General features: G+C 40.7%; 1 protein-coding gene across 1 annotated transcript; it reads left to right on the plus strand.

The window, feature by feature from the left end:
- The first annotated feature begins 315 nt into the window (after positions 1-315).
- Positions 316-5,486, plus strand: sdhaf4 (succinate dehydrogenase complex assembly factor 4). Its single transcript, XM_034681860.1, has 4 exons — positions 316-378; positions 467-530; positions 783-896; positions 5,000-5,486. Exons 1-4 carry the CDS (start codon positions 334-336, stop codon positions 5,107-5,109), a joined length of 333 nt encoding a protein of 110 aa, XP_034537751.1. The 5' UTR covers positions 316-333; the 3' UTR covers positions 5,110-5,486.
- Positions 5,487-13,180: the final 7,694 nt, after the last annotated feature.

The following is a 13,180-nucleotide window of genomic DNA, read 5'->3' on the forward strand; positions in this document are numbered from 1 at the left end:
TGTATAGTAACTGAATACCCCCCACGGGATAAATAAAGTATTTCTGATTCTGACGTGAAATACTTCAAAAATAAAAATAAAATCGACTCAAATAAATTTAAAAAAAAATGTTTTAAATTAAAATAATTTAAAAATAAGATAAATAAAATAAAATAAAATAAAATAGGACGAATTCAAATTTAAATAATGTTCGTAATAGATACCTTACAGAGATGTTAAATTTGTGCTCTGAGGCTTTAAAAAGTGTTGTTCTCTCTGATATCCAGGACTCTCTCTCCCCCTACTGGCGCTACATGGTCATTGCAATAGTTTGTGATTCTGCGTCGCCTTGTGATGATGACATTGACGTCATTAAAGTGCGACAAACATAACAGTTGTGTAAGTGTTCAGAGCACCTCTGGGCTCGGTGTATAAGGAGGGCTTCAGGTTGTTTCTGTGTTTTATGATCATCATGTCTCTCCTGCAGCTTTGTGCTTCAACCAGCAGACGTGTTGTGTTCAATGGCCGAGCTCTGCAGTGTGTGTTGTCAGGTCAGTGTGTTTACAGGACAGTGTGTGTGTGTGTGCTGAGTTAGTCCATGCTATGCCCAGACTACATGAGATATGTCTCTTTAGCTCTAATTTAAACTCTGACAGTCATTCAAGTGAAGCTAGGTTAAATCAGAGCTGAAGGTCTTCATGTCAGGCCCTGAACGCATCACTGTTTCCTTCATGTGCACTGTCTGCAGACTCACAGACAGATCCAGTGTTACTCTGAAAGCCTCCTTGTTCTTGTGGTTACAGGGTGTTCCCGGTCAGCCAGCAGCACAGCAAAGGACAAGGAGCCGCTGAAGAAAGCCAAAACCCCGCAGGGTCGGTTTGACAACCCAGAGGAGAAGCAGAAAGACGTCCTGGAGAGTGAGTATGAGCATCACACAGAGGATCATCACACAGAGGATCATCACACAGAGGGAGGGACAGGTGTGCTGCAAAATATGACAACCACAGCCTGCTGTGCAAGTCAAGATATACTCAGGCTGGAGATGTCATTAAAGTGACATTCAGAAAATCATCACAGACCTTTAAGATCTTTCTCAGTTCCTCCTCCGCTTTGTTCCTCCTGATGAGACATTAAAAATCTTGACATTCAAACTGCAGATAATACAACAATTGAGAGTGCATCATTATAAATACCTTAGGATCTGGGTAGTTAAAAAACTCACCTTTAAAACACACATGGACAATCTTTAACCAAAAGACAACAGCTAGGCTTTCTTTTAGAAATAAATCCTGCTTCCTCTCGTTCACCAGGAGAAGAATCATTGAAGCGGTTTCCTCTCTGTGCTGGATTATAGGGATGTTATTTACGGAAGGGGTGCAAGCACAACTCGCAAACCTCTGAATGCAGCACTATGATTCATTTACAGAGACAGCTAAAGACACATCACTGTGTTCTATACCAAAAAACTGGCCTGCCTTCCATAACAGTAAGAGACTTCAGCAACTCTGAAGAGTTCTGGAGGAACTTCTACGAGAAATAAACGAAAAGTAGAATAGAATAGAATGTACTTTATTAATCCCCGAAGAGAAATTCAGGTGTCTATCAGCTCATCTCCCATTGGCTAGAGAGTTCTGAAGCCTAATGGCTGCAGGGATGAATGATTTTCTGTATCTCTCAGTCCTGCAGCGCAGAGAGATGAGCCGTCCACTGCTGCTGTTTCTCTGGTCCACAAAGAAGTTGTGAAGTGGATGATCTGTGTAATTTAGAATGGCCTCTAGCTTCTTCTGTTTGCATCTCTCCACCACAGCCCCCAGTAAGTCCAACCTGGTTCCAATCACACTGCCAGCTCTTTTCACAAGTTTGTCAGGTTGCCTCACATCCTTGTGTTTTATACTGTTTCCCCAGCAGACTGCAGCATAGAATAACACACTGTCCACCACAGACTGATAAAAGCAGCATCTTTCTGCAGATGTCTAAGGATCTGAGCCTCCTTAAGAAAAAGAGGTGGCTCCGCCCCTCCTGTAGAGTGCATCTGTGTTAAGGGACCAGTCCAACTTGTTGTCCAGGTGTACAGTCATGGCCAAAAGTTTTGAGAATGACACAACTATTAATTTTCACAAAGTCTGCTGTTTCAGTTTTTATAATGGCATTTTGCATATACTCCAGAATGTTATGAGGAGTGATCAGCTCAACTGCAATTAATTGCAAAGTCCCTCTTTGCCTTGAAAATGAACTTTATCACCAAAAACACATTTCCACTGCATTTCAGCCCTGCCACAAAAGGAGCAGCTAACATCATTTCAATGACACACAGGTGTCACACACATTAACACAGGTGTGGGTGTTGATGAGGACAAGGCTGGCGATTTATCTGTCATGATTGAGTGACTGGACACTTTAAAAGGAAGATGGTGCATGACACCATTGTTCCTCATCTGTTAGCCATGGTTACCTGCAAGGAAACACGTGCAGCCATCATTGCATTGCACAAAAAGGGCCTAACAGGGAAGTTTATAGCAGCGAGTAAGATTGCACCTCAGTCAACCGTCTATCCAATTATTAAGAACTTCAAGGAGAGAGGTTCAATTGTTGCCAAACAGGCTCCAGGGCGCCCAAGAAAGTCCAGCAAGCGCCAGGACCGTCTCCTGAAGGTGTTACAGCTGCGGGATCGGGCCACCACCAGTGCAGAGCTTGCTCAGGAATGGCAGCAGGCAGGTGTGAGTGCATCTGCACGCACAGTGAGGCGAAGACTTTTGGAGGAAGGCCTGGTGTCAAGGAGGGCAGCAAAGAAGCCACTTCTCTCCATAAAAACATCAGGGACAGACTGATATTCTGCAGAAGGTACAGGGACTGGACTGCTGAGGACTGGGGTAAAGTCATTTTCTCTGATGAATCCCCTTTCCGATTGTTTGGGGCATCTGGAGGAAGGCTTGTTCGGAGAAGACGAGGTGAGTGCTACCATCAGTCCTGTCTCTTGCCAACAGTGAAGCATCCTGAGACCATTCATGTGTGGGGTTGCTTTTCGGTCAAGGGAGTGGGCTCTCTCACAATCTTGCCTAAAAACACAGCCATGAATAAAGAATGGTACCAGAACGTCCTCCCAGAGCAACTTCTCCCAACCATCCAAGGGCAGTTTGGTGATGAAGAATGCCTTTTCCAGCATGATGGAGCACCTTGCCATAAAGCAAAAGTCATAACAAAATGGCTCGGGGAACAAAACATTAAGATTTTGGGCCCTTGGCCAGGAAACTCCCCAGATCTTAATCCCATTGAGAACTTGTGGTCAATCCTCAAGAGGCGGGTGGACAATCAAAAACCCACAAATTCTGACAAACTCCAAGCATTGATTATGCAAGAATGGACTGCCATCAGTCAGGATTTGGTCCAGAAGTTGATTGACAGCATGCCAGGGAGAATTGCAGAGGTCTTGAAAAAGAAGGGTCAACACTGCAAATATTGACTTATTGCATGAATTCTGTGTAATTCTCAATAAAAGCTTTTGATACTTATGAAATACTTCTAATTGTATTTCATTATACCATAGAAACATCTGACAAAAACACCTAAAAACCCTGAAGCAGCAGACTTTGTGAAAATGTAATATTTGTGTCATTCTCAAAACTTTTGGCCATGACTGTACACCTAGATATTTGTAGGTTGGCACCACCTCGATGTCCACCCCTCGAATGTTAACTAGCTGATGGCAGAGCCTGGATCTTTAGAAATCTATCATTTCCTTTGTCTTTGAGGAGTTCAGTAGGAGGCAGTTTTTGTGACTCCAGTCACTGAAGGCTTTTGTCAGATCCCTGTATTCAGATTCCTGTCCATTCCAGATACATGCCACAATCGCAGTATCATCTGAGGTGAAGTTCAAACTTTACAGATAAAAGTAGAATATCTAGATTGTATCCATACGTGTGTCATATCTAAAAATATATAACAACTGTGCACAGTCAGTAAATGGGTCTCCCTCTCTCACGTCTGCAGGGGGCGGGGAACTATTCGAATAATTAGCGAATAGTTAGCAGAGACTATCGAGCAGTGCTTCTGCTTGAGATCCTCGTCACTAGAACACAGCAGTGATTTTCTTGTCTCCTCCAGCTGCAATTAGGAAATGATAATATCCTCCACCATGGCAGAGGAGAAACAGTCCTTAGTGGGACCCCTTTGAAAATGAGATTCTGCATCTCAAGAGGCTTTCCCATAATAGATTAAATTCAAGTGATAACAAGGTCAGCTGAGGAGAGAGGACGCCATGAGATCCACTTCATGAGACAATAAGAGAAAAATATGCAACAAAGTGTGATGGACAAATATAAGAAAGACCATCTGAACAACAATTCACAGACTTCATGTCTGCTTGCTTTTCTGTATGTTTTGCATGATACTCATGTTGGTCATATATCCCTCCTGAATTGAAAGAAGTTTCATTTTCACCACACGGTCTCAGCAGATGTGTGTCTAACATGAGTCTGGTCCTGCTGGAGGTTTCTGCCCTTTACAGTCCTTGCCACTGTAACTTGCTAAATGCTGCAAAGTGCTCCTTTTATGGTGGATTAAGATGAGATCAGACTGAGTCCTGTCTGTAAGAAGGGACTGGATCTTATCTTATAGACCTTTCTGGAGTCCCTGAGCTACCTTGTCTCGTAGGTTCCTCTGAGCTGCTGTAGACGTCCTGCTGTGGACGTTCCAGACTCCAGCTGATACAGATGTGCTAGACTTCAGCAGCAACAGCTACTACTACTCATCTCATCACTATCATTGCTCCCTCTATCTCTCCATCTCCCTCTATCCCTCTCTCCAACACGGCTCTGCTCATGGTGGATTAAGATGAGATCAGACTGAGTCCTGTCTGTGAGATGGGACTGGATCTGATCCTGCCTTTGTTGGGTCTTTGTTAATATTAGAACACAGAGTTGACTCCCGGTGGATCTAACAGACCGTCTCTGTGTGTTTTTCAGACTGAATGTTTCAAAGAGATGGTCTTAACTAAAGTTATTCTGCTGTTGTCCTCCTCTAGAGTACCCTGATGATGTGAACCCCGCCACCAAGGAGAAGGGCGGTCCCCGGGGCCCGGAGCCAACCCGCTACGGAGACTGGGAGAGGAAGGGCCGCTGTGTTGACTTCTAGTTCATTCTCCATGCAGAGTTGTAATTTAATCATTGATTGTTTTGGCTTCACACACAGAGTCTGAGTTTCTGATCAGAGGTCAAGAAGGAGGCAAAGATACAACCGTTGTTCTGTCACTGTGTTCGTACCTACAGAGAACAAAGACAAACATGAGCGTACTTCTTATTGGCGTAAGTAGCTAGATTCATTCAGGTATTCATCGTCACAAAATATCATAAACAATCTCTGAAGTATGTGAAGCTCCACGACTTATTTTTGCACATGGATGATGTTAGGTTGTTAGTGAGAGTGAGACAGGTCTGAGTGTGTTCCTGTAAACCTTCTGTCCACGAGTATGAATGCAGACATCAATAAAAGAAGGGATTATTCCACGTTCACGTCCTCTCTGTTGATTATTTCATATATATATATGACATGTTTGATTATTCTGTAACTTCATTATGAATTTTGCTATTCAGTCAGAGAAAGAAATACAGAACATCACACACCATGTTCTCAGGCTGATGAGTGTACTGTCAAGATTGGAACCGTGTACAGGTTAATTAATCAAGATAGATTAAAGGTGCAGTGCGTAGAAATGGGATGAGGTCAGATTCCAAAATGAACCCCTCTGTTCCTAACCCTTCACATCATCTAAGACAGGGGTGTCCAAAGTACGGCCCGGGGGTCAATTGCGGCCCAAGGTCCATTTATTTATGGCCCAAAGCTTCCATCTTAAATTGTGTTATTTATAGCAAAGAAATTAATCACAGTTTCTTTCTACAAACAAAACTAAAGTCAATCCAGAAATGTCTCAGAAAGCTTCATATGGACTACCTGTCTAAAGCCAAAGCTCTGGGAATTCTGCAAGACGGCAATAAGAAGAAACACAAGAACTCTTAAAGTTGACAAGTTTTCAAATTAATGTTTTTATCATGATGTGGAAATGTTCTTGATGAACACTAAAACTAAAGAAGACACAAAAGAGGACACAAGACAAGATCAAATTATGGAATTGTACAGAAAAGGCTAAATTTGGTGCATCAAAAATGTTCAGAACTCAGGAAAATAATTATTTTGTTCTTAAAATGTTGCCTGCTTGGCAGAAAGGTCTTAAAAACAACATGAAAAAGAAGTGTGATGAAATCCAGATCATGATCCTGCCATAGGAAAATAATGATACAATATTTTTCCCACATTGTCCGACCCTAATGAAAAACATTTTCCTCCAGAAGAAGATAATGTTTGCTCATGTTTACATGGCTTGTGGAGAACTGAGGACTACCTAGTTACTGATTTCTTGAGACAAAATTTAAAATGATTGTTATTAAATAAATATTTCATATATAACTTTTGGGATTCCTAACTCTCAGTAGGAGCCACTGACCCTGAGGTATTCTGACAACATCATATGTGGCCCTCTTTGAAAAAAGTTTGGACACCCCTGATCTAAGAGATGGAAGCTGTGGAGGACCAAAGCTCTCTCTACCAACAATGTGTTGTGTTACCATCAGACAAAAGACTGAGAGACCTTGTTAAAGTTATAAGCTGTTGGCCTAACAGTTTGCTCTGTGAGCAGGCGACACTAACTGAAACAACGTTTCTTTCCAAAAACTATACAATAGATAAACATTGTTACAAACACGTTCCATTACAGCAGGTTGTACTCTCACCTGTCCATCAGACCACAGGAAACTTCTGTGTCCTTCAAACTTAACTCTGTCATTAACGACTTCCACCTTTGAAAAGCGACACAGATGTTTACTCTGGTTTTTTGTCTGTTTGGTTGTCTGTTCGATGTCTCCTCATTTCCTCCTTGTTTTTTTTCATGAAAATGCAGCAGATTCACATGAGGTATGATTGTTTTGGGCTGACAATGTCTTCTCACTGAGTTTGTGATGGTAGCAGATAAAGACACCTTTGAAGCAGTTTATATATATATATATATATATATATATATATATATATATATATATATATATATATATATATATATTTATATTTGTGAGAAAAAGTTAAATTAAAGGTTGTTTTACATTTTTACAACTGAATTTGTGCTCACTTACAGATAGTGTAATGAAGAAAAATTAACAATGTTCACTGATAGTCCCAAGTATACGCAACAACTTATTTAATTTTTAGAAAGAAAGAAAGAAAAAAAGAAAGAAAGAAAGAAAGAAATTAAATCAGAAAGACAGAAAGAAATCGCCTTGGTGCATCCTAATCCCCAGGGCCGGCCCTTGGCATAGGCAGTATAGGCAAATGCTAGGGGCGTCGGCCGTCCATAGGGGGCGCCGCTAAATGAGTGAGGAAGAAAATTTGAAGATAATAGGAAAAACAATATTGTTTTATCTAATTTAATGTAGGATTAAATTGTGATGTCTGAGTGATGTCAGTAAACCTTTAAAAGCTTGTGATTCCCTTTTGGTTTTAAAAATAATGGTATGCAAAGCAGCTTTTGAAGTCTTTAAGTGTTCTTGATTTACTTGTTTTTTGTTTTGTTTTTGTTGTTTTCTTTACACTTTGGAAGCTGTTAGCTTAATTAAATAGAAAATGTAGGCTAGGCTTAAATAAGCATTTTGCTTCTGGCTTTTCAGTCATCACTTAATACATGACTATTGCTTTGTTTAAAGTGTCTGCACTGTGAAAATTATTGTGTTATATAATGACTGACTAAATTACTACTACTAATACATTGTTTATTTTGAAATTGTACAATTATTTTCCTGCTAAATAACAGTGTTATTACCATTTTATTAATGTTCTTTTAGAGGTCGTTTTAATTTTAAAACAAAGGAAACCTGTAAAACATAATGCTGGATGTCAGTTGTCTTTCAGTGTAAATGTTATGTGGTTGTTGGTTGAGTTGGTTACAATACAAGGGGCTCCAGTTAAAATCTTGCCTAGGGCACCAAGTCGGTTAGGGACGGCTCTGCTAATCCCACATTATTTGGTAACTCTTTTCAGTTGTTCTTGGTAACACTTTTACCCTATCTTATCTAATCAATAATCGCAACAACAAAGTGCTCTAAATTGCTCTATGAAGTAAATAATGTCTGACTGGAAGTTTTACTTCATAATGTATCATGTGCACTTCTTATTTTGTCCACTAGGGGGAGTAAAGAGTTACATCCGCCTGCTGCTGTTTCAAACTTTGTTATGTTGCCTTCACGGATCGTCAGAAAAATCACAATTAATGTTCACGCACAAAGCAAAGATACAACCAGAGTGTATTTTGATCTGATATTGTGACTTGTTCGTGTCAAATAAAACGTTATAGCTTTGACATGTAGGAACACCCACACAAGCTGTATGTTTTAACTAACATGTTTAAAAGAAGAGTATTTGTTCTTTCTGTTAACGGCGACAAAGTGTGTATTGTCTCCGTCGTAGTCTTGTAACTGAACATTAAGCAAAGAAGCGACATGTCCGAGTATTAAGTGCCATTCGTTATTACAGAGACTGCTGCTCATCACAAATGCTGCGAAAGACTGTTGGTACACGGCGACACAGGAAGAACCCATTTTTTCAAGCAGCACGTGAAGGCAGCACAGCAAGAGGAAGGAGGCTACTGTAACAAAGCCCCGCTGCAGACCGCTGCAACACCTGGAGGCTGCTGCAAGGAGCTTAATGTGGTAAGAACAGGACAGTATTCATGTTTAACACTGACTCAGGGTGGAGGCTGCAGGCTGAGAGGGAGGTCTGTGAGGCTGTGTGGAAAGATGATCGATCAGTGACAGCTGGGAGGACTTCCGCTGAAGAAAGGGAGAACAGAAGAGTGGGCGGAAGAAAGTGTTCAATACTTCAGATTGAGGATTTTATGAGGAGTGAGCTCTGGATGATGGATTATAAAGATGCCGAATTTATGAGAAGACCTCACACGTGCATGAGAAGCTTAGATCTGGTTTTTAAATCCATTATGATTTCATAGATTGGCAAAGACAGATTTAATTGCATGGTTTTTGCATGAATTTCAGGCATGTTGCACATTTCCTTATTAATGTAAACACTAATCCACACACTACCAGATAGTAAACTGTTATCTCATATGTATTATCTTTATTTGCAGGATTTATTTTTTGTCATCAGCTGTGTAAGAGAAAGTGGGTTTATCACACGTGCTGGTCAGGGTGTGAGTAAACCAGGACCCAGAGCCTTACATGGCCGGCTTCAGTGTGACTCTGGTCTTTGTATAGGTCAACTGTGTTTGGTGTCACAGCTTGTAGCCATGGTTTCCTCCCCCCTGTGTTTGACACACTGTAGTCTGTGTTTGAGCTGACAGAACAGAGCCTGAAAGTTTAACAGCTGACTTGATATTTACCTTCTTCACCTCTCTGCTTCTTTTTCACATCACTTAAATATGACTGCACTGGAGATGATACTTGAACTACACACAGTGAAGTGTTGCCTTCATGACAGGCTGTGCCATACTAATGGATAAGTCAGCTGTTGCAGGCTTATCTAACTCCAGGCTTCAGCCAGCATTGATGACAATAAGCTCATCAAATCAAACCTCTAAGGAGTTTCTGAAAGATGTTTTTAACACAATGTTAATGCAGAGCAGTAAATGGGTCTTAATGTTGTGAATGAAGCAGCAACACTTGATTTACACACCTGACATCCCCTAACAAGACATGATCTCCTCTAGTCTATTAGCAACACGTGTTATATTTGCAGTGGTGGACAAAGAACACGTCATCAGATCTAAAGTCAAAGTATAGATCCTCCTGGTCAAACATTACTCCATTACAAGTGAACGTTGTTCAGTCAGATTATGACTTGAGTTAAAGTCCTTGAGCCTGTTTCACCAGCTGTGTGTAAGTTGTCCAAAGTTAGGATATAAAGTCCTCACTAAATCAAAAGTAGAAACTAGTTAGTTTGTACCTTAAAGGCACTGTGAGGAGTTTTGAACTGGCTGAGAAACAGACTGAAACTGATACTGATGCCTCTTCATAACCTTTAAGAGCAAATAAGACCATCAGCAACAAAACTGATGCCTGCTCTGTTGCCATTTTTAATGCTTGAAACTGCTGTGAGAGGGTAGGTGTCAGACTGGATGATTGACATCTCACTTTAGAAACAGCATTTATTGACAGTTTTCATGGAAAATAATCAAATTGTGTGATAAATGTGATTGTTGGAAGACAACAGGATAATGTTTTTGTACAAAACACTACTTTTGCATGTACAGGACAAGAGATCAGAGGTATCACTTTGTCCACAGGGGGCGCCAAAATCAATACAAATCAAAAGATCCTCACAGCAGCTTTAAGTTGTGTCGTTGTTTGGTTTCACCACGGAGACGTAAGGTTCATCTTAACTAGCGGACAGTCACGTCCAAACTAACCATAACATTGTGGCAGATATGACGTATACACTTCAAGGAGCCAATCAGAGGAAAGCACCAATTTTGATGCAGGGGTTATAACCATAGACTGTATAAAATATGGACGTAGTATCCGTGACGTCACCCATCTGTTTCTGAAGAGCTGTTTTGAGATCAATCGGCTGCGGCAGCCATATTGCTTCTGTCGAGCCAGTGTGACGTAAAGAGGCGGGCTTTGAGCCTCCTAGCCAACAGCTGCAGTGTTCCCACAGGCAGCTGTGCCTCTCATTGGAAGACTGGTAATCTCAATATCTTCGAAATTGCCGAATTAGAAAAACGTTCACCCCCCTCACAGTGAGAGGACGTCGAGAAATTAGCTATTCAGACTACACTCATCTTTTGTACCAGGCTGTAAACATGTTTATTAATGCTGTAAAGATCGTCTTTTCCCCATTCATGTGTATGTGACTTCCTGTACTTCCGGAGCCAGCCTCAAGCGGATCCTCGATGAACTGCAGCTTTTAACACTTCCGCATTGACTCATATTTTTAGACTGGAGGTTGCCGGTTGGTTATAACATTGTTACCTTTCGTGCCGGGTCGTCTCAGAACTGAACAACAGCTGAAACAAACCTCTGTTACTGTCACAGAACAACAACAGAAGGTATGTAAGGCTTGATAAAGTGTCAAAGTAAGGTGATAACTATAACCTAAATCCTTAATCTACAGGCTCTATAATAACAGTGACCTTGAGTAGTAAAATGATCAACTACAACTTTAATACTCGGGAGTGCAAATCTCTGTCATCATATTTTCTTAAGGATGTAATCTCTCGCGGATGACGAGTTGCCGAAGTAATCTATCTGGGAGAACTCACCTCATCCTCCAAATCATCCCACCTTTCAAAACGACGCGCCAACCAATACTCTACGGAGGACTTTACACCTACTAAGAGTTAAGTGTAACAATTAAGTTGTAACTTAGGCTTACGTTGGAACCATCTTAGCTGGTGCAACACCCAAAACATTAGTAGAAAGTAAACTCCATCCTAAATGAGAAATTACGTTCAAACTAGGCTACGTTTGAACTTACACACAGCTGGTGCAACAGGCTGCTGGAGTACTTGTTTTAAAAATACTGAAGTATTCAAAGTACTTTTTAAAATATCTCTAAACGTATTTTCACAAAGCATGAGGTCAGTCAAGAATGCATGGGTGAACATTCTGCTCCGTTCTGTTTATCTAGAAAACATGATTTCATATGTAAAAAGTCTACCATGAAATCTAAACTAAGTTACTACAAGCACAGACAAGTTTACAATGTTCCTCTGGAATCAAAGCAGTGTGTTAGCTCCAGACCTCCACATGCTTTCTCAGGTTAGATGCTGATGTTTTGGAGGCTGTGATGAAGTTTGTGTGGTAAACAGATCAGAGATTTACAACAATACAAACAATCATTCTTTATTTCAAAAGCTCAAACGTGGGTTTAAAATATGGCCGTGGTGCTCAGGTAGAGAATCATCATCCTTCTCAGTCATAGCCATCATCACCACGACTAAATGAACAACTGATCTGAAGAACGTTTGATCTACGCTCAACCCAGGTACGGCTACACCACTGAGACAAACCAAACACAAGGACACCAACAGTTTACGGTCTTTGGGATCTGATTTCAGAAAAGAGAACTCATCAGCTGACTTCAAAGATAAAGTAGAGAGTAACTAGAGCACTGATAGAAATGTAGAGGAGTCAAAAGGATGAGATTTGTCTTTAAATGGAGTAAAAGTAATAAGTTCACAAAAAATAATACTCAAGTAAAGTACAGATACTCAAAACATGTACTCAAGTACATTTACTTTGTTACTGTCCAACACTGTTTATTTGTATAATGAGTCATGAACCTGTCATATGATGAGGAGGAAAAACAGGAACTGACACTAAAGTTGAATAAAGCTCTGTTGCAGCAGATACTCAACATGTAGCAGGTGCAATTGATAACATGATCAGGTCTTTTCTCTGTGAGCTGCAGACAATGCCAGTCTTTAACAGATGGGAGAGAAAGACTGACTTAGTGAGAGCTAAAATATGATACCACTGAAAGAAGATAGGGCAAATCAACTCATGATCAGTGAATCTAGTTCTCGTTTTATCTATGTGCTTTTATGGCGCCTGTCTGTCTGTCTCCGAATTATAATCTAGTTTTATTTTCTTCAGTGTAGAATGACCACTAATATATTTCTCTAAAGAGGCCTTCAAATGCTTTTGATGTATCATCTCTTTCTCTCTTCATCTCCCTCTATCCCTCTCTCCAACACGGTCTCAGCAGATGTGTGTCTAACATGAGTCTGGTCCTGCTGGAGGTTTCTGCCTGTTAAAGGAAGTTTGTCCTTGCCACTGTAACTTGCTAAATGCTGCAAAGTGCTCTGCTCATGGTGGATTGAGATGAGATCAGACTGAGTCCTGTCTGTAAGATGGGACTGGATCTGATCCTGTCTTGATGTTGGATCTTTGTTAATAATAGAACATAGAGTACGGTCTAGACCTGCTCTGTTTGGAAGGAGTCTGAGGAGAGCATCTATTGGGATTTGGCGCTGTATAAATAAAGATTGATTGTGCAGGTTTTGTCAAACATGATCAAAGAACTGATCCCGGTATGTTTTAAAGAGCCAAAGGTGAGACAGTGCACAAGACGGTTCCACTTCAACCAAGATGTTAGCTTAATCCTGAGTCTTTGACGGTCTGTAGGTAAGTGGACTTATTCACGTGTC

This window comes from Notolabrus celidotus, chromosome 4, assembly GCF_009762535.1.
Source record: "Notolabrus celidotus isolate fNotCel1 chromosome 4, fNotCel1.pri, whole genome shotgun sequence".
Classification (NCBI taxonomy): Eukaryota; Metazoa; Chordata; class Actinopteri; order Labriformes; family Labridae; genus Notolabrus; species Notolabrus celidotus.